The sequence below is a fragment of the Pomacea canaliculata genome, linkage group LG2, assembly GCF_003073045.1.
Source record: "Pomacea canaliculata isolate SZHN2017 linkage group LG2, ASM307304v1, whole genome shotgun sequence".
NCBI classification, from domain to species: Eukaryota; Metazoa; Mollusca; class Gastropoda; order Architaenioglossa; family Ampullariidae; genus Pomacea; species Pomacea canaliculata.
The window spans coordinates 29,543,027-29,566,250 of record NC_037591.1 but is presented as its reverse complement, the minus strand read 5'-3'; the positions used below and the strand labels follow the sequence as shown (position 1 = coordinate 29,566,250).

At 36.0% G+C, this 23,224-nt stretch overlaps 1 protein-coding gene across 1 annotated transcript; it reads right to left on the bottom strand.

Annotated features, from left to right (window-relative positions):
• Window positions 1-592: 592 nt before the first annotated feature.
• LOC112556196 (ubiquitin carboxyl-terminal hydrolase 48-like) lies at window positions 593-22,616 on the bottom strand. Its single transcript, XM_025224977.1, is given in 31 exon segments — window positions 593-2,227; window positions 2,342-2,393; window positions 2,934-3,059; window positions 3,448-3,609; window positions 3,877-4,046; window positions 4,290-4,411; window positions 6,209-6,319; window positions 6,562-6,746; window positions 7,346-7,470; window positions 7,661-7,822; window positions 8,118-8,227; window positions 9,937-10,053; window positions 10,413-10,459; window positions 10,582-10,630; window positions 11,096-11,201; window positions 12,386-12,464; window positions 13,337-13,399; window positions 13,402-13,484; window positions 13,827-13,940; window positions 14,212-14,400; window positions 14,549-14,631; window positions 15,164-15,297; window positions 15,710-15,742; window positions 15,744-15,819; window positions 16,133-16,257; window positions 18,155-18,212; window positions 19,649-19,724; window positions 20,067-20,199; window positions 20,723-20,840; window positions 21,687-21,835; window positions 22,435-22,616. Coding segments are annotated over 30 exon segments (3,195 nt in total). The 5' UTR covers window positions 21,824-21,835; window positions 22,435-22,616; the 3' UTR covers window positions 593-2,177.
• Window positions 22,617-23,224: the final 608 nt, after the last annotated feature.

Sequence of the window (23,224 nt, the reverse complement as noted above, 5' to 3'; positions counted from 1 at the left end):
CTAATAGATTTAAGAAAAGAAAATCGAAGAAAAAGTATTTGTCTAAGTTTGTACTAATACATGGAGGGAATAACCTTTCAGTTCATAGATCTCCATGTCACTCTTCCCTCCCCCACCCCCTTAGACTGCTTTCTGTAGTTTCGATTATCCCTATACAATTATAAATCCAGGTTTTAAAATATTGTAATGTTTGGCTATACATTTTTGAAGTCCATTGTACAGAAAGCAAAGACTCTTGAAGAATTCAGGTTACTGTAAAGAATCAGAACGATGTAAATGGTTTTTTTTTAAAGATAACTGTACAGCATTATTATGTGAATTGTATGTAGCATGTTGATAAAAAATACTCACAGAATGTGCATAATATGACCTCCTGCAAGATACTAAATGATGTATTTTGTAACCAGTTGGCTTCACAATAAAGTGATGGAATTTGTTTTATTTGGGACTTTATTGTGAGACAAGTGTTTTATTGTGAGACTAGTGTTGTGTGTATATCATTTCTTCACACAAGCCTTCTCCTTCCCTCACTCACAGTCATCCTTCCATGCTTGTCATCTGTTTTGTTAACATTACAACATGATCACACAAATTTGTTACGAAGAATGCATATTGTGAACATCATAAACACATCCTTCAGCATTCATAAATACAATTTCCCCATGTACTAACATATGTCCTCATTTTGACTGGAGAATAGAAAAGTTTACCATCAAAATGACAATATTAAACCATTGAGGTTATGAAGTGCTATAATACATCATTAAGATTGGTTTTTGTTTGCTTCACCAGATTTTGCTCAAAGCAACTTACCCCAACAAAAAGTATTTCATAAGGGATCCACCTCAGCAGAAAGCATTTCATTGGAAATCTCATTAGCGATGACTTTTGCCTAGGTGAACCTTTGGGTGCTGTAAGGGTTTAGTTTACATAGTTTAATAAAGGTATTTGAATCCACCTATAGCAGCCTGAATGTAGTCATGACCATACATGTCTGATACAGCACGTTTAAAAAGTAGGATTTCACTGATCACTAGGACAAGTTCACTGCTCCTGCCTTTTTAGTTACTGTTCTTGTTCCTCTGTGACAGAACCAACAGGAAAAGTTAACAGCTATGAGTGGGTCTGTAACTTGCAGAATAAGCCAACTGTCAGGACATGTCTTCCAGCAAACTGAGAACATGACCTTGAATTAGAAAGTCACATTTTGTGAAAATTTGTTTTTTGAGGCTATTGTGAAGAAAATGACTTCCAGGTATGACCACAACCACCACTCCCCATTTTTCTAAAGCCTTTTGTGTTGGATGCCCAACCTTAACGCACACTGATGGTACTTGAGATTTTACCCAAGATGTTCAGAAAACACTGAGGATCTGCTACTCAGCATGTCTCAAACTTGAGCTGATGTCAAACTAGGTGTTAATGAGTATAATAGGAACTCCAAAAATGAGTGATCAGACGTTTATCAAATATGTGCACACACATGATTATATCTATAGTTAAAAAAACTATAATCATATGATCACATGTTCATATGCTTGTATGGTAAAATAACTGGTTCTATACCTTTCATGTTACTCTATTCTTGAAATCATCGGAGGCCAGGATCGAGGAAGTTTTTTATTTTATGGAGGCATTGATTTTTTTCCCCTACCCCCTCACATCTATTATGTGGGATAAATAAAACAAGGAAAACATGGCATCCATCTGGCATGCCAATACAATACAGAAAACGTGCATGTGGAGGGCTTTTCCATTCAACAAATTCTTGACCAGAGATTTCACATCAGATAAGCCATACTATGGCTGTGCTGGGTCACTGTGTGGCAATGAATGGAACATTGCCGTAAGTTGCTCTGTCCATAGGACAGCTTGCAAAAAAAAAAAGAAAGGACAAAACTCCAAACAATCCAGGTTTTACACTGCAAAAAGACATGGGACTCTGTCAGATTTCCCATTCAAATGTCTGAATTGCTTGAGAAATTTCTGGACATATTGTACACTGAAGATCGTATACCTTGAAGGCAAAATGCTCACTGTAAGCATCTTATCAGTGTTGCAGAGCAAGGCCAAAATGAGAGAATGCAAGAGCGACCTCTGCCAGATCTGCTCAACTCTTTTTAAGACTTGAAGCCCAATGCTTCAGAAAGGTGATGCTCCATAACCCTTGTAAGAGGCTACCTGCTCAAGAGGTTTGTTCCTTTGAAGCCTTCTTCTGGTCTTCTTGCTGAAAAATAAGAAATGTGCTAATCTTTTTATAAGTGCTTTACAAAGCGGTCACAACAAGATTTAGTTTTAACCTCACCACAACCTCTCATTATTATTATTATAATACACTAACCTGATAAAATGTCATCAATAACTGAAGAAGTGTCCTGACTGGGCTGGTCCGCCTGTAAAGTGACCAGAAAGTTCAAAATGTTATATTCTGATCCTTGCTGAATAATATTGACTTCAGTAAAAGGAATAAACCTGTGAAAGAAGACGGATATGGTGAGTACAACATGAATGAATACATACACAAATATATGGGCATGTATTGTGACTCAGGGTTCTCATATAAATATAACCGAACAAAGGAGTCACTGATTGATGTCACCAGTATGCAGTTAAAGCACGGACATGTATAGGTGGATTGCTGTCTGTCTGCCAAGACCAACGCTTAGCCTCTTGCAAAGTTCTCCGTTAGTCTCGGTGAGACGTAACAAAGAATGTGAATAAACTGGAAGCTTTCTTGTATCATGCCTTATTTTAGTAGTTAACTGGAAAAAATCGTCTGCCAGCAGTCCAGGGATATTAGTTCGTGGTTAAAGATACTTCTGTAACTGCAGACCCAGCTACCATTATTAAGCTAAAAGTAGCAGACAATCCTAATTACTTGACAACACACGCACATATCTAAGAACAAGTTTTAACACATTTGTACAACTTACTGTAACCAAAACCAAACAGCCTGGGTAGAATCGCAGCTGCCCTAAAGTGGCCTCATTGTCTGTAATGGTCCGCCCATCCAAAGTGAGCACCTGGTCAAAGGTAGGAATGGAGAACTGATTCATGACCTGCAAAAAAGAATTATATGCAATTTTAAATATAATCACTGATTTGCTGGCAATCTTAAAATATGCTGAACAATGCCTCAAACCTAGCAGAAATTACATCAGACCGGAAAATATTTCATGTCTTTATTTATAAAATATATCACATTATTTACACAACTGAGACTGTATAATATATATGAACTGTTAAACTAGCTTGCATGTGTATGTGCTTGCTGCATGGGCTCACACATGCATGCACATTAAGAAGAATGTGAGCATATTTTGAGTTCGCATGCACATGAATTCTTTCATGAAAAACTGGCGTCATTGCTAAACTTAAACAGCAAGCATGAGAATTTCATAGTAAAATTTCTTACTTTTATGATCTTTCTCCCTTTTTGCTTTTTACCTTTATTTTAAACTCCTTTAGGGTCATTGCTGATGAAATTCTGACCTCCTTCTCCCCTCGTTGTTTGCGATGCCGTTGGCTTTTTCTTAAGGCGGAATCCTCCAGTTTCTGTCTCTTGGCAAGTGAAGGTTCTCCATCACTTGATGGCTTTACCTGAGCAGACTTCACAACCAAGCAAAAGATAAGAATGTCTTTTAGACCACATAACTTCATAACTTTGTAACAAAAATTGAGCAGGTAATCATCACCAATTAACCTTGTCACTGCTTATCATTTTCATGTATATAAACTGCAAAATCAAAGACTGCTGGCACTAGGACCACATAAAATGAGCAATATAGATAAACAGGAAAATGTATTAAATTCTTTGAGTTTCCTGTCAGTGTTATCCCCACTTTGTGTGTGTGTGTGACAAAATCCAGTAGCTACCTCCTGAAAGTCAGGATCATCATCATCTTTTGTGGACTCGCTGTCAAGGCTGTTTAGACTGGAAACAGCATCAGGCAAGACTTTACGCACAAAGATTGTGGCTTGGTCAAAGGAGAACTTTTGCTCCTCTTCCATTTGCAAGCGTTGTGCCACACACTGATCACAGGTTTCTGTTGATGATAAGACATGCAGCATCTTGTACAATGCATTGGTCCTAACTTACCTGACATACAGGTGCTCTACAGCATTTCACTAGCTGACATGACAGTCACTACAGTCAATGACAATTCTATGATTCTTCTTCAACTGAAATGCACCAAAAAGTCACCGAGAGTTATTAAGGGGAACTTTATGAACCTGTGTATGTGAACACATGCATTAAATGCTTCCTTGTTTTACAAACATGTGCATACCTGGAATAGTTATGGTTGATCGGTTTCCATTTTCTTCTTCTACTGACATGACCTCGATGGCAATGTCATATCTGTAGTGTTCTGTTAATGTCCTCCACTCCTCCTCCCACAGTAACACTAGACTAACCAACCAAAACAACAGACAATCAAAAGCTGGAGTACTGCTGAAAAATAGTAATAGTCATGATAACAACAGTATTGAATTCTTTAGTGCCTTTCTCCACTATCAAGGCAGGTTCAAAGCACTTTATAAAAGCAACACATATACATATATAATAAAGACAACAAGAGAGTAGAAAATTCATGGAACAAGAGGTAGAATAAACACATTTTTTATCAGGAATGCAGCTGATATTTTGTCCATGCTCAGATCTAAAATCTAAAAAGCGAAGCATGTAGTGATAAATCACATGGCCTGCAGATGAGACAATGTAAAAAGAAAGCATGATCTGTAGACTAATTAAAGTTAATGATTGAATTTGTACAGCACATTTCCCCATGTGCTGTGCATGAAAGACTACAAACGAATGGACAGTTAACCATCCAACAAAAAAACCCCACAAGTATCAGTAAATGGGTGACACCATGGTGAACATGTACAAAGTGTGTGGATGAAGATGAAGAATTGAAGAGTGAGCAAAAGAGTTTGCTTGAATAGCAAATATATCTCATAAAAAGTTGGGTCAAGAGGTCATGAGGCTGGGATTAAAAGCTTTGAATGTAGACACAGTTCACAGCAGGCAGTGAATAGTCCAGAACAGGAGAATAAATATCTGCCAAATTTCTCTTGCTCGATGCATGGCCTAGATAGAAGGGCAACAAAAGCAGATTGAAGAGACTGATTTGGGTGGAAAGGCTATGAAGAAAATGTAAACTGGCAACCAGAAAAACAGGGAGAGAAGAGGTGTAACATGATCTGCTTTTCATCAATACCAGCAGCATTATTCTGAGCCCTCTGAAGTTTGTCCATGAGGCGTTGAGGGAGATTAACAAATCAATAATTGCAGTAATCCAGTCATGACAATGCAAAAGCAGAAACTGGTGCCATAAACTGAGAGGAAGGATCAGATATGACTAATCCTGTGAAACTCAAGGTAGATGGACTTACAATACAATACAACTTTATTAATCCCCAGAGGCAATTCAGAATAATGTTCGTACTAGCAGACCATATTGATATAAGATTCACAAGACAATGATGTGACAATGGCAACACCAAGACTCCTGACAGTCTGGGGAAGAGAGTTATTGACCCCTGACAAAGTAAAAGTAGTAGAGGATGGCACACATTTAAGTTTATTAGCAGATACTATTGGAATAACCTTCATTCATTTTTAATTTGTTGGTAAGATATCCAGGCTATCATGAAATCTATCATTCTGTATGTTGGCTTACAGACTTGCTGGAGCCAAGAAATAAGAACAGGTGCTAACAGCTCTGTATCACCAACATACATGGGATAGTGCAGGCCTATGTGGATGGTGGAACCAAGTGGTTGGAGATACACAGTGAACAAAAAGCCCAAAAACAGAACCTTGCAGCACCCCACACTTCAAAATAGCAGTCAAAAATCTGGTGCCTTAAATACCACAGACAGATCAGAAATTATAATTGGAGAAATGGAGAGAAGTAATCCTATCACGTGAACAACTGCAGACAAGATGCCAAGACAAACAAAAGACTGCAGAGACTGTTAGTGAAGGAAGTGGTCTACAAGTGGAAACTACTTGGTGCAGGCATTGAACAATCCAAAAAGAGGTGTATAGTGCAATTACGAAACAGAATTATAGGTAAGTAATGGATGAAAAATGTTTATATGCATGGCTTTGTTTGCATGAGTGCTTGTGTGTATGGTAGGTTGGTGGTAGGTATGTGCACAATAGTTTTGTCTCCTCTGCCAAGTTGGAAGTCACATCTACCCATTCTCTGTGTTGTACTCTGCCTCCTCCACTGGAAACAGTAGCTTTTTGTGGTCACACAACAACTTTGTATTGCAAATCTCCTCCAGTGGCCCCTTGCGCATGGTGTCCCTGTTGTCAGTGAGAAATCATACATCTCCTGCATCTCACTTTTTGTTATTACAATGAACAAGTATTTTTACTGAATAAAATGTACATAAGCTCATAACAAACTCACACCCACAAAAGCTCCCATATACACGTGCACATGTATGCAGAAAAATTTGAACACACACCCTCACCCTCTACTCATCACAACTGATGCCATGTAAAAGCACTAATCCAACTTTGCCCTGCACAAACTGTTCTAATACCTTGTCCGCACAAACTTTCTCCAGTCTTCAATAAACTCTGCGCTGACTACAAAGACTTGCTGACCATTCAGATTAGGAGGTTTTGGGCGGTTTCTACCAAGATAAAGCATGTGCAGGTCACTCTTCTGTCGCGAGTAGAGCTGTCTTGTAACGTCATGATGCTCTTTTTCCTCTTCTATTTTTTCCTAGGGCAGCAAAACATGTATATGATAATGATGAAAGTGAAGATAATTTGTGTGATCAACGACTAGATTTGTTCTCTCTTAAACTTTTGGAGACAAATATTTGAATCAGTCATTAAAAACATTGAAAATGAAGACTCAGGGCTTTCTGGCAAGTATAATACAATGGGATTCCGACAGGGAAATGGTACCGAAATTTGAAATTCGTCAATTTAACTTTTAACAGTAGTGTTTTTTTCCTGTTATTTTAATAAGCAGGGAATCAATTTTTTAGGAATAGTCAAACTGCACAAAATTGACTGTAATCACCTTTTGGGACTTCTACTACGAAACTGCTTGGTGTGAGTTAAGACTCATTTCGTCATGGCAGGTCACACATACGATTAAGGTCACATCTAATTAAATTAAACCATAGTTTTGCCCTTTATGTTTCACTGTAACAACTGAACTATTCAAAAGAGTTCATCTAAGGGTGATGATGACTGTCACATATTTATCATATTAAATATGCATTAAATCCACCACCCTTCAACAAACATCCTGTTTCCTAATTGTTGGCAGCAACTTCAAGACTTCAACTCTACAAACGTTTCAAAGCATACCAAGCAATGTGTGCAGACAGGTGAACTGTGGTCAAACTGAGGGCAGTCAGGAAAGTAGGAGCACAGGCGTGACCATGCAGCATCTGTCACAAGTCGACGACAATTCTCATCAGGTATCAGTTCCCCTGTAACAAAGACATTCATGCTGAGGCATCTGAGCAATGCTTGCATTATCCTGTTCAGGTAAATTCAAACAACTATTGTGAAAATTACTAAAGATTATGTCCATTATCTCATTATGCAACTTCACCTTACCTTTGAAAAACAAGAGCCAAGGGCACATAATATTCACAAGAATGAAGCGCACTGACTTACCATGTTCCTTGCAAACTATCTCTGAGTTAAAAGCCCCACTCAGGTCAGCATCGTCCAGTGCACCATCACTCATGCCATTATCCCCTCCATTTCTGTCCTCCTGTCCTGTCTCTTGGTCACAGTCCACATGTCTCTCCTCCTCCTTCTCTCCATTCTCTAGAACTGACCATCAATAAATATCCACAATCCACCAGTTTTCCCATCTTATTTTGTGAAGTTATATTTCTGATCACCAGCAATATTATGGCTAAAATAATTCCTCCACACAAATGCTTCCTGTCACTGATTTAGCATTTGAAACTGACTCGTACAAATATTTATGCCTTTTTGGAGAAAATATCAGTAGTAGTGGTGCATCGGCATTACAAATAATTCAACTCGATATAATTACTCCAGTGCTAGCAGCTCCAGGTATGAACATGAGCATTTTAATGACAGATTTGACCAATCAACTTACCATTGTTATTACTGCTGGTGTCCACAACGCTGTAAGGAACATCCAGTTTGGCTAGTGCATGCCGTTTCCAGCTGCGTAGAGAGGCTTTGCCAACCCAGTACATTGTTGGACTGTAGTAAGTTAAGTCAATGAAAACTGAGTCAATAAGTCAATAGATCAACTGGCTTTTGATGGATAATGAAACTTTTCATGAAAAAAAAACCCAAAAGAACTATACATCTAAGAAATAAGATTTATGCTATTTAAAAAAGCTATCACATTATCTAATGTTTTTATGTTCATCAATTGGGTTTATCCTTGTAGAGAATTTATGTAAAAGCGTTAAGATCGAAATGTGTAGATCATTTAAACTGGTTCTTTACCATTTAGCACAAAGCCTTCTACTTTATTAATGTGGTTACTGGCTCGGGAAAATATCGAGTGCCACAGCACACATGCACACAATATGCAGCATTATTTAGATCTAGATCTAAATTTTGATCTATCATTTTGATTGGCTTACTTTCCCATTTATACTTCAGATGTCAAAAATAAATTATTTTCTTTACAGAAAAAAAATTGTGAAAGACCATGGGTAGACAGATTTGAAATGTGCAGGAAATGCCTGGCAAAAGTGCAAAAGATTCAAACAATGAGCATTTTTACACTAACAAGCACCGAGGAGAAGACAATCATTAAATATTATTAAAGACAGAAGTAGGACATTTATACGGTACTTACTTTTACTAGGTCTTCTACTATGTTTATTATGTAAATCTGTAATAATTTGGCAATCCACACAGCACCATGTATAAAATCCATACTAGGTGCAAGTCACAGCTCTTTACCAAACCTAAAGCTAGCCTTTATTATTTTAATTAGTGGCAAAAGGTCTGTACTCAAGTACTAGTAGGACCATCCCTGAACTCATCTAACAGCAGCTTCACTTCAGTATCCACCACTTTTTATTGTACAGTCTACCAGACTAAAGCCACTAAGGTTGTCAAACATTAGGTAAAACACACTGTGGGAGCACATTAAGGGTTTAAATAGGAAGTTTTCTGAAACTTATTAAATACATGTTTTTAATCTGCTATTTCACTGAACTCCTTTCAACAAAATAGTAATTAACTTGCTAAACTTTGATTTGATTTTTGGCAAGTTTAGGCACTTTACAGTGAGTGCATCTTAGCTGAACTTCAAGCAATATGCTGGAGCTAGTGAATTAAAAGGACTTTTGAAATCTTTTATTTCAATTTGGCATTTCTGCTGATAAGTATTTTTAACAGTCACTTTGCAGATGCCTACAAAGAAAGCATGAGCATAGCATAGACATCACTCTGAACAGGGCTTCTAAGCAAAATATTTATGCTTTTTCGAAATCAATCCTTATACCTGGACTGTTTGCCACAATTATTTCTCTTAAATGGTGTCATATGAAGCACTTGGAGCTGATATGTTAGCTCCCCTGGCTTATATTTATCATGGATAGTCTTAGCAGCATTTATAAAATACCTAAGCTGTATTTTTATGCAAGTGTTCTCACAAAAGGACCTGTATCGCAGGCAACCCTACGTTGCAAGAGAAATTCTTTTCCTGTTTGTTCTATAAGACAAAAGAAAAGCAAAGACTTGGTTAAATGTCTAGAACACTTGAATAAATGTTTTCCACAAAAAAATTTTATTTTCCTAAGATATTTTTTTATTAGTAGTTTTTTTTACCTGTGGTTATTTAGGACTGTTTATGATGAATACCTATAATTCATATGTCCTTTAAGCAGGGGTCCTATTAAAGTGACTACATATGCTAAAATGCCTGGAGACAACATTCAGAGCATTACCTTTGTGTCACCTGTCTGAGGGCTGTGTTTAAAAACTTGCCATCCTCAGCCACCATATGCCTGAACTTCAACTCCTTGCACCGCAGCCGCACGCACTCCTCACACATTGCTCCAATTCTGTTACACAACAAGATCATGAAGAATAAAAGCAGCTTTTCAACCCTGTCAAGAAACATCTACAAAATTAAGAAACACTTCATCAGTGACATTTATTATTTCTCTTAATACTCTACCATACTGGTCCACAACAGAAGAGAGTGGCCTGATAACACATTTGACATAACTTTGAATGTACAAACTGTCAAAATGCAGTTCAATATCAAGCTTAACACTGAGAGAATGCTACTTCATGTGCTGTTGCTCCCAACAATGATGATTCATTATACTGTATATTGTATACTGTATACTGTAAATATTGTCTTGCTTGCATGTAATGCAGTAAGTGGTGACTATGAGTACACCCAGTAAGACCTTACCCATTTAGTCTTGGTCCACCACCAAAGATCTTGTAAAGCTCTGAAGCCTGAAAATCAAAGACACCAGGAAAAACATTAGAAAGCACCAAGAAATAATGCATAGACAGTTCTGGAATGGGGGGGGGGGGGAAGGTTTCCCATGTTTTCCCAATAGTAACAACTGACTTACCCCATCAACACTGACAGCTTTCATCCTAGAAACCATGTCAGGATGAAGACTGGAACCAAAAAGATTTCTTTATATTTTCAACAGCTTCTACCTGAGAAAAGTCTAAGCATTTGAAGACAAATGTGAAACAAGTGATCTATTCCGTACCCAGTCTGACTTATCTAGAAAGTTACGTTTGATCTCAGTAATGGTCTTATGTACAATCTTCCTATGACAGTGGTCTATGAAAACTAGTTAGTGAAACTTTGAATGATTTCATTTGTTGTGAAAAGACATATAAAAACATGATGTGCAGCTTTGATGTAGGTGAAAAGTTTCTCCTTTATCAAGTCTTCAATCTGGCTTTATCACAGTAAAAACCAAAATGTTATATATGTGTATTTATATTTTCTGTTCTTGTATGCAAACATAACAATCACAAATGACAGAGAAAAGAGGGGATGACTAAAATATATATTTAGCTAACTTGTGCTTAATTACTTTCTTCTCTAAATAACTGAATACAAATGTTTACCATTGGTGAGGGCACAGATACTGGGAGCAGTCAATCTGGGTAGCTTTCTCTGGATCAGTCAGCCACTTGGTAATCCAGTCTATGGGAAACCACTCAAAAGGTTCATCTGAAATTAAAGCAAAACTTAATGAGGTACCCTCACAACATGAGACATTTATTTTGGTTTTAGAAAGCATTTTGATGATATTGCTTTTTCAGCCAAACGAATATGATGTAGTAGCTTTAAGTGATGCAGCAAAATGTCACTCCCTTTGGATCTGCAGAAAAATTGCTGTACAACTCACAGACCTACAAACAATATGCAGCCAAAAAAAAAAAAAAAAATCTGGTACTGAAACAGTTAAAAGGAAACAAAAAGAAAAAGCAAATAAAAAATATCAAAATAAAAAAGAAACAAATCCAGATACAAACTTTTTGTATGTGTAGAGTTTTCCTAACGTTTTACAGTTTGCAGGAGTTCTAAATGTAATCAAACAGTTTCAAAATAAATTACAAATTAAAAACATAAAAAGAACTAAAGAAAGAAAGCAAAAGGTATGGGAGATAATTTTTAAGGGGAATAAATCTGTACAATCCATGCTTGGAAGCTCTGATTCTCTGTCCAGAGGAATTACGAAGTGGATTTCTAGCTTTAAAAAAATACCGTAGAAACTTGTATTTAGCAAATACCATAAGACAACAACAATCAACTAAAATAGTTTCAGTTTCATCATAGAATTTTACCAGCAGGTTTCAGTTCATAAGGTGCATATGGTTTAACAACCATTAACATTAAAGTTGATCGGCACTGATCAAAGAGTGATGAGACAATCAATGTTGGTCAAACACATTTTTGTTACATTTTCATGTTTAAATGGATTTTAATACGGGGACAAGTCCACTGACTGTAAATGTTGATATGACAGTTTTTGAGGCAAAACCCTTTGCTAAAGATTTATGGCTGACATTTGGTTATTGTCTGTCCCTTATGTTCTGCTCTTCTGTGAAAGGAAAATTTATGCAGGTCATATAAAAGTACAAATGCACAATTTAAAGTTGCAAGATGTACTCTGCAAATCAAAACCCTTAGTTATAATTTGATATTCATCTTTGTGCACATGTCAGTCTTTGCAAAGTAACATTGCTGTCAGTACTGCTAAATAAGGGTATGTGAAATTTGATACCCAATACTTTTATTGATAATTTGAACAATGCCATGCTCAAGAACAATATTTACATAATATTAGACATATACCCAACAGTGTAACTGAACCAAATAAATTATTTATTGACCAAACTCTTTTCAATTACCTGGAAGCTGCCGAATAAGACCAGAGTATAGTTCCCGAACTCTCAGTTGTTGTTCTTTGCCACTGAAAATGTTGGCATCCTGAAAACCATGCACTATGGGTGAGCAGAATCTACAAACCTAATTATTTCATATGTAGCACACATAGACAAAATTATAAATATTTCAATGGAAGACTTGTTATATACCACAATTTGTAAATATGTCCAACACCAATACCAATATCCAGATGATGTGCCTTTGGTTTTGATTCATGTTAATATGAAAAAGCTATTAAAGATGATATGATAGAAAAGTCTTTAGAGACAATGATGATATAATTCCCATTACAGCTCCAACTGATGTTGCAGAGGATATATAATTTAGTGTGCTAGCAGATTCTTTCTGACATGAAAACTTGTTTATGAGAGAAGGAAAGCAAACCTCAGTTTATGAAAGAAGGAAGACAGACTATAGCTTACAAGAGAAGGAAAGTACACTATAGTTTATGAAAGAAGAAAGGCCAACTACAGTTTCTGAATTCCTCATACCCTTTCAGCTATGGGCATCGTTTATTATGGATCTTTATTATACTCTTTAAAAATGCTTTTTTTTGCTTTTCATCATTTTACTTCTTCAGCATAACTGGTGCTATTACCTGGGGACATTTTTGTTGTACCCACGTTCTCCACTTTCCCTCAACAACCCACCTTTACAACAAGACACTTATATTTGTATGAAAACTACTACCCCCATGAAAAATGTATATCTTTCAGTTCCATATTCATAAAGCTTGTAAGAAATCAGTAGCAATCACACAAAATTACCAAGTTGGTTCCCCTTTCCCTTCCCTGGAAAACCCAACTTTTTATAGGCATGCTTACTGTCACAGACCTTTGCACTTCAAGTTAAATTTTTAAGATTTAAATTTTAAAAACTCTCCACTAAAAACACATCATATGACAAAGACTTACTCTTGTTAAAACTATGTCCTGAATCCAGTCTTCAAACATTGCATTGTCTCTCTCTATGTAGTGCATCACAGCTTCTGGAAGGTTAGCATCTGTCCTTCTTCATCTTTTAAGGCTAATGATTGGTCTTCCTTTGAATGATTTCCGTTTTCTGCATCATCATCATCATCAAATAGATACACACACATATACATATGCATAAAAACTAAACTACAAAACAATTTCTTTCTTTTTAACTAATAAATTCACATATCTATATTTAGTGCTAACTACCCTACACTGCTCGGAGGCATGTCTTACTAGAGTGAGCAGATTTAATACTCTGGAGGGGAATTCCTTGCAACAACTTGGTCACAAGCTGCTTGAGAAGGGAAAATAAGTATCAAGCCTTTAATCTTTAGACAAATGAATGAGCATTTAAATTCCAAACTGCTGACTGAATAAGGAGAAAAAATGATTCACCTAAGAAATCATGCTTGTAAGCTTTACCTACCTATCTTTTCTTCAATCAGTCTGTAGACAAGCATGTAAGCATTGCGTGATGAATAGAGCCCCTTTCCACCTCTTGGTGCCTTTTCTGTTTTTTCAGATGAGTTGTCGGGAAGATCTGACAGGATTTAAGACACTTAGTTTGATTAAATGGTCAATTTCCATTGTATAAACTCTCCTTTGAACTCTCTGCCAGATGGTTAAACTGCATCCTCATTAGTCCCACACTCTCAAACAGGGTAATAAAACTTCTCCAATTTATCAATCTCATCAGAAACAGTGTAAGCATGCATAATGTGATTACCTTATAACACTAACACAAGTCCAGCGAGATGCTCTCATGAGAAATGGCAAGTTAAATATGACATCATATGGAGAATTGTGCTTACCTCCTGTAGTTATCTCTTCCTCTTTTCCTAACTGCAGTTTACGTCCTTTCATGCATACTATGTCTTCATCATTAAAACGATACCAGAGTTTTGAATTCAAATCCTGGATATGAGCCACGTAATGGCCACTATAAGCACTAGGACCTCGATGGATTAATACGGCAGAAAGTTCATACACTGTTGTCCCATCTGAAATGGGAAAGTATTTTGGTAAAGAATCGCTCACACTCTTACACACACTTTCTCGCACTCTTTTCTGTACACAGTTGACAATAACACCAAACATCTGCTAAATATGTTTGTTTTTCTTTTTAACTGAGTAACCAACAAAGCTTACCTGGCTGATCTAAATATCTGCTCATATCAAGAATATCTCCAAACTGCACATAAGTGTTCAGCTTCTTTTTCTGTCCCTTTTTGCTGAAAACATAAAGGACTCTACGTGTGCCAAAAAATGTCAAAAAAAGGAATAAACTAATGGCTTCTCAAAACTGATTTCAAGTGTTTTGAAAATCACTGTGGTCCTAATCACACAAATTAAATCTATTGGTCCTACAGTGCTGTTAATTAAAAAAAAAGAGGGGTGTGGAATCAAAATCTCTGAATCCACACTGCTAGTGTCTGTCTACGTCTCTTTGTTTGTCTTCACAGTAACACATTCAAAATATAAAAGCTTGACATAATGACGGGTGCCACCATGGTTAAAATATTTTGCTAATTCTCTTTCTGGCAACGGACTGACTAGAAATGACTAACTTCAATGCAGAAAGGTTGGTAAGCAATAAATTCAGCCTGAAAAAGGCACTCAAACCACAATATCTGAGAATCAGGGTTTGGAAAAGTTTGAGATATCTATTAATGACTACAAAGGCTTGTACAGATTTCTTTTCAAATAAGCACATTTATTTATTTTTGTTTTGGCTAACATCACTGGCAAGAACAAAGTACATACACATCAAAAACAAAGCGCAGTAGTTGTAGGTTAAGAACAGGAGGAAGAGTCTGCAGACGTATGGAGCGGACTGCATTCTGTTTGCTGCTGCATGTGTCACACATGTACTGGTTCTCTCCTTCCAGCTTCTCTTCCTTAGAAGAACAAAAAATAGATTGCGGAGCATCATGAAAAACCCATGAATGTATCAGGGTCAGAATCTATTCCATGATTTCTAGAAATCTAGTCTATTAAATGGCAAAAACTAAAAACAAGTTTCATAATTCTTGTGAAATTTCTGATTCACAAATATATGATGTTACACAGCCTAATGTAGACATTAAAACTACCTTCAAAATTACACATGAAAATTAACTTTGAAATTAAATACTTAAAGTGGGGCCTATATGAAATAATCTTTATGCCATTATAGTTTCTGAATACAGAGAGTATATCTGACAACATTCTGATATTTTACTTTCACTAAGACACATTTTTGCAGCACCTAATTTTTGTTTACAACCCACACTATTTAAGCTAAAAAAAAAAAAAGAGATAAAAAAACACCTTTAGAAAATCTTGAAGTGAGGCACTTAAAGAGCTTATGCCCACAAATGTTGATGTCCAACTCATAAAAGGTAGCTTGGCAGCTAGACTCACTTCCACATTTCTGACACCTGGTACAATAGTAATCATGGAAGAGATGTTTCAGTTATGTTTCGGCCTGCTAATAACAATGTCTGTATGTGAAAAACTAAAAAAATGAATAAACAAAATGGGAGAGAATGATGCAAGGAACATAGCTTACTATAGGTCTTCTTAGAATCAAATAGACTGTGGCTTCGGGTGTTTCACAAAAATCGAACACTTAAAAATATTGAAGATTATTTTTTTTCCACTTGCTTTAAGAATTGCTTAATAGAAAACTAGAAAAAAAAAGGGCAGAAAAACATTTAAGACAAATGTATAGCAGAAAGAAACTGCAAATACCTTGTGATGTAGCAATAAATACCAGAAAACTGTTCCTGAATAATGTTGGTTCCTGGTCCTAACAGTTCACTAGACAATGCACCTTCCAGCACTGTTAAGAACAGCTTAGAAAACTCTTGAGCATCCTGCATAATAACAATAAAAATTTGTTCAAACACCTAATAATACCTCCGTCCCTAAAAATACCTTTCGACAGTGAATCGTCAATGACTCTTAAAGCAAATTATGCTGAGAAAATCTTCACATTTAACTGCAATCTAACTGCACTTTGAAAAAGCTACAATCTCCCAAACTGGAAAAAAACCCAAACATTGTAATGCAATAATCATGAGGTAGTTGCTTGCTGTATCAAGAGATGTAAAGTCACACAAAACTGCTTGGTATAATCCCACCTACATTAGTAGTTTAACCTCCTTATTGTTAACCTCAGGCTTGAAATTTTATGTAAAACAGTTAACCCAAGCATCAGGTAATTGATCTGGCCCTAGATGCAATCTTAAGGCATAACACGAGCGCTAAAAAAAAAAAAAAAAAACCCCGCTGGAAATAGAGCATAAACTATCACAAAAACATAGTCTGGTGATATTTATGACAAAGAGGGAAGAGAAATATCATACTGTTTTTCTCTTAATCACACCTGGATTTGTAAAGAAAACAGGAAGCGATGAAAGGGTAGTATTGCTAAAAATAGCATCATCTGCATGAGCTGAATTCAAAGATGCAAATCCACAATAACAGAAAACTGATCAGGACACAATGCGCTGCTGCTTAATGTTCTCTTCTAAACTAAAGATGCTGCTTACAAATGACAGTAGATTAACGTTGTTTAGAAATCTGCATATACAGATCACTGCTTTGTTCAAATGTGTAATGCGAACTTTGTCTCCATTACCATACTCAAGAATTTGCTAAAAAAATATTTCAAAAGAGTAGGTAAATAGCAAATTCTGCATGCAGTTCAATACATCAATAAACATGTTAACAAATTTTTATAATATTGTATTATTATTTTAATGGTTAAAAAAAATCATCACAAACAGTCAGTTGTAGCTAAAATAAAAATGAAATGCTGGAAGTTAACTATCAAATAAAAAAAATTACAGTAGTTTACATGGAAAATTTAGTCTCGTAAAGTGTAGGATCAGTTTGAATCTCATCTATTTTTGTGTCTGTTCATCTCGGGAAAGTTGAATGTTTTATAGGATGTTGTGTTTAATGAGAGAAATTACATGGGACTCTTTCGTTTGTTTTAATGAAGTCTCGTCCTCTGATGATGTCAACTCGATCTCAGTGTGAGCTGATGCAATGATATGGTTGGACATTTCTCATAGCCATCTTGATTTTTGTCACTAATATATATCACTAATCCAACTAATGACTCACCACTCATTGAGTTCAAATCCTAACAATGACCGACACTTCCTCACCCTCGCTAATGTCACACAGCATACCACAGCCTTATCACTGCCATCACAGCTTTTTTATACCTTTGAATTTTGATCTGGAGAAGATTTACTTACCAGTCTGTCAAGTGAATTTGGTTTGGACCTTCTTATTTTTCTTTCAACTTCATTCAAAGTTTCTAAATAAAGTTCAAATCTCTAGGACTGTATTCTCAGTTGTTTCATTTTCTGGGCAAATTGCTTCTTGAACACGACAACCTGAGCGATGTTTCTTCATTTGATTCGAAGACATACATGCATAGATTATCTGAACTGAGCAACACTCGCTGTTACAAATACTATTTGCATGTAACTGAGCTCTTTAGTATGGAAGAGTAACTTTCTTCTGCTTTCCTAGAGGCAGGTGAGAATGTTGATGCTTAAAGGCTCATATCTTTAAAATTAAACATAATTATGTACTCATATTTTGGGAATTATTTTAAAACGAACTTAATCATGAAGAAAAAATGTTGTACTGGTGTTGCCCTTTAAGTTCAGAGTTACCTATTTTTATGTAAAATTCCGAGCTTGAGCATCAGTTAGTGATATTGACAAGGTGGTTAATGAAAAGCAACGTTACCTGCTGTTCATGGGTGTCAAGTCCAAGTGCCTCTATGAGTGGAGTTGGATCGATATATCTGAGTGAAACAAAATTGTGATTAATAATGATAACAGGCAATAAATATTTAACATCATGCCCTAACTAAAACTTACAATGTGAAAATATAAATCATCATCCCTTAACTGTTACCATCGCACCCTGTTGTGCTGGTACACCAGTACGGGTTGTCAGGATGGCAAACCTTAATAATGCAACAATTGAATAGACACTTGAACAGTGGTGAGTATGTCATGTCTGGAAAGGTTAGTGCCGTCTTTTATGTTTGTTAGACAGGTCTTTCTCTGTCTTTTGCATTGTTGGCTACTCTCCAAGATACCCTGAAGGACTGTCAGCCAAAGCACATTGCCAGGTTACCTGACCAAGCAGAAAAGTATATGAGGGATATTCCACTTCTGCTGGATTTCAATATTTCGCCCACTTTTAGCAAGTACAGATCATGCAGATTCGATAGAGTGATTATTCAGGGTGTTTCCACATTCTTTTTTCTTAAATTTTCTCCGCCTAGTTTTCCCAGGATGGAGAGGCATGCTCCACTGAGTGATCCACCAAGTTCCTTCTGTGCATTACATCACTTTCGGCATGGCTTTTGGGCCGTTGACAGTTTGCAGGAACAGAACAAAATTTTGGTGATGATGCTCCATCTAAAACAACTGTCACAGACTGGTTCCCATGGTTTGGCAGTGGTCACTTCAGCAGTTATGACAAACATCGTGAACCAATAGGATGTTAAGAGACCCAGACAATGTTGACAAAGATCGTGAATTCCTGAAGTTTTTGCCATTTTGGTCAGAGGTCGCCTTAAAAGTCAATAACCATCAAAAGAACCCCTATGTGGAGTGAACTTTGAAATTTGAGTGAAACTTGAGAGAAACTGATTGCTGGAGTGAAGGAACATCTGAAACTGATCCCAACTTTGACATTTTTGAAGTGTTTTCAAAAATAGATCCATGTTTAGTTTTAGTTTAGTCCTAGTTGATCCTCGAGGAGCATAGGGCTGCAACAACACCAGTGGGTTTTGGGCAGCCCCCTTCAGTTGGGCCCATGTGATTCCGATATCCTTTGCTTCACTTTCCACTGTTCTTTTCCAAGTCTGCTTTGGTCTCCCAATTCACCTCTTCTCCTGAGGATTCCAGTCAAGTGCCAGCTTGGTAATGGTGTCAGGCTGGTTTGCGCAGGGTGTATCCTATCCAGCCCCATTTGCACTTTTTGAAAATGGATCCATAGGGCCCAAAAATGTTTTGCAATTGGCAGTGACTATGTTGAAAAAGTTTGAAAAGAGCTGAATAAGAGAAAAATTTTTAAAAAAATTCTCCAGGATTGTTTTATTGCCAAGTCCAGGGAAAAGTGGAACATCCCTCATATAGTACAGTAGATAAAGCTATATTATTACTCATTCACATATTCTCAGTCACGTGCACAATTATAACCCCATACTACTCACAAACTACTCACAATCGTTTACTATATTTTAACAGGCCAAAAATTAGCTGAAGATGACCACAGATTGAAGTGGGTTTCCAGTCTGCATCTGAAAAGTGACAGAAGAAACACAATTCTTAGGAATGCATGATGCAAAATAGTTTACAAACAGCACGCAATGTATTTAAAAAAAAACACACTTTATTCAAAAAATACTTAGCACTAAGAACAATTAAAGATTAGGTCATCAAACGTCTATGTTGAGAACAGACGAAACTTTTGTAAGGTGAAATATTGTGATGCCTCTTTAAAAGAAGTAATTAGGTTGAAAAATTAATGAGAATTCTGTCAACATCACAAGGAGGTATGATGAAATTATTTAAATTTACTATTAATATATTAATTTATAATTTATTAAATCTTTTATAATTACACTTGTGGCAATACATACCAGGATCTGAGGGCATGTCTGGATCACGCCATTGATAGAGAGCATTTCGAACACTTGCATTGTGAAACATAAGTTGAAGAAATGTATTGACGTAACAGGTGGCTCCCAAGTTTTTCAACCCAACAAAGTGACCCTGACAGAACAAAAAAGTGTGATTCTTCTTCAACTGCTGAGTTAGGTAATGAATACAAATGACATAAAAAAAAAAAAGATCACTTTGGGTAATATAATCCTGCCTGAAATAGATAAAGAAGATAAATGGTATATGTAAATACGATCAAATCAAAAGCTTTGTTGACAAACTTTGACGTAGCACCATTATAATTTCAAAACAGTGTTATTGTTATTTTGTTGATTTCATTTTCTGGCTTGCTTCTTTCTTTCTAATTTTAGCAAATGAGGTTTTTACATTTCTAGGTGCATTTGGAAAGTAAACTGGCATTTTTAAAAAAAATTTAACTTTTATCCAGACAAAAAGAGTCATTACAGTACACAAGCTGCACAGGCAATACACTTGTTTCATTTAACTTAGTCTAACAAAAATACATAGTCTCAAAGACAATCAAAACAGATTGATTGAGAGAGAAAGAGAGAAAGAATGAAATAAAATATAGCCCTCTGCTAGAACAACAGCATGATTTCAAGTCAACTCTTACTTCTGGTCGTCTTTCACTCTCCGGGTCAAAATCATTCCACCTGCTTTCATCCAGGTCCTCAAACCAACGCTTCTCTCCCAAAGCATTCAAGCAGAAAGGATTTCCTCTACAGTTCCGTCTGGCATTGTGAGCAAAAATGGAAGAGAGAAATTTCAAATGCCAGTCACACAAGTGCCTAAAACATATCAACGCTCTCCATATATCATGATTAAGAAGGATTTAATGTGCCCAAATAATTTTGTGTCTAAATAGATTGCTAAAATTATATATGTAATAATGCAGAAATCGAACCATTTTTTCCTAAGCAGATCGTTAAATATAAATGTTAAGTCTACTCACTAATGAAAGCAGTTAATGCCAAATGTCAAAAGAAAAAGCAAGTAGATGCAGCATCATTTACACATTTATCCTTTTCATAGCCATTCATAAAAATAAAAAGATAACACAATTCAACTATTAAACTTATACTGAATAGGCTATAAATCCCAATTTATCTTAGTCAAACACAGTTTGTCTATAACAGGAACATGTGTTTCAGGTGCTTAGTCTTGAGTTTCCAACAAATTATTAAATAATGATTTAATATAGGAGAGCTGTACACAAACATCAACCTTCTTGAAAAGTCTATATGTTTTACTCTTTTTCCTGTGCACAGTAAAATATTTGTTTTTCCAGCTTATAACGATACTGGAAAAGAGAATGTCACATGAAAATATAACTTCATTTTGAAGTGAAGACAGTACAAGCATTAAGTCTGGCTCTCACCGTTACTACTGGTCAATATAAAACATCCAACATAAGGAAGTACTTAATACCATAGAATACACATTTTTTATTTGTAAATATATGTTATGAACACATTATCAGTTTTAAAAAGAGATCTTATCAGCACTTAAATGACAAATCACCAAAACCAATGTTTATAAAATCAAATACTGATTTAAAGTGAGAAAATCTTACATACTTGCATTCTCCTTTTGGACATGGCTTTAGGTTACATCTGTATGCTATATCCACATGAGACTTTGTCACCTCCTGTGGATCAACAACATCAGTCACCCACTGCCAGGCTGCTTTATCAAGCTGTAGTTTTGGGGGCATGATTCTTTACATCTGTAATATCAAAAGCAAATTAGTATTTATTGTTTCCCATAAACTTTTTGCTCAATAAGAACATTAAATACATATACAGAAATAAAATGCAAATAAAACTGCTTACATAAAAAAAATTCGTATTTTTACAGAAGTGAAACTATTCCATATCAGTGTTATTAACAACCTTAATAATAATTATTTGATTAAAAAATACTGCGGTATTCTTCATCATTCATAGAGTAACAGTACAGTTTTCGTGTCTGATTAAGCTGCAAAAATAATAAAAAATAAAAAAAATCATGATGTGATTGTATAGGGAATTTAATAGTTTCTGATATAACTAGATTAAGTTGAATGATAAGCATTCTACAATTTTATCATTAATGCCTTGATCTACTAATTACACGTAGCTAAAGAAATGATGATGCAACGCAATATATCATTCAGGATCAGCGACATGGAAATGTGAGGGACAATAGATTACCAAGAATAAACAGATATGTTCAATTAAAATTAAACTGAGTTTCGCTTTTGGCACAAATTGTGTTTCGAGCAGAGCTTCGTGCACCAAGAGTGATGGAAAGAGGAGAGTTCTTAAAATTGCAAACACGCATTACCAGGAAGTCTGATGATATAGCGGGGAAAATGATGGAACTGAAAATTTTTTGTGGCCGAACAATAATGCGTACTTTCAGAAGTAAAAAGAGAACGTTTGAAATTTAACAGTCGCTATCGAAAGTTGGCACAGTGCGCAAGCGGTTGAACAACAACCGCTCACGTCGCGTACAAATCAGCTGCCTTGTAGTGCTCTCCCCTGCACAAGGTGGCGTCAGCTTGGCTACGATGGGTGTGTTCCAGGTGCTGTTTGCATTTTACATGATTAGTGAGATCGATCGCATCACCGCTGCATTATATATATATCACAAAGATTGAATTTCAAAGACAATTCATCTTTTAAGAGTCATTTCCTTCATTGTTAGAACGAAAGAGTCTTTGGCTCGACTGTTTGGGCTGCACGAGTAAGAATTAAACAGCTTTGGCACGTTGTCTGTAATCACTTGCCAGTGTAATGAATTTTTTGTTTTGCTTTTGGTATTAGAAAAAAAAATAACTCTCGCATTATTTAGGTCGAAAGAACACTGATTAAAAAGTAGAGCGTACTAACCATATGACTGGTGCACCACAGTAAACTGGTGTGTAATCACACGAAACGATCGAAAGTATTATAAGCAAGTCGTATGAACTACAGTGGTCACTTTTTCATCTCTCTCTCTCTCAGGGTACCATTTAAAATTATGTTGTCAAAATTTTCACTGCTAGGAGATTGTTTATTTTCAAGCCACGTTATATATCGGGTAAAGATACCATCACTATCAAAATGCTCCAGAGCAAACTGTACAAACCAAA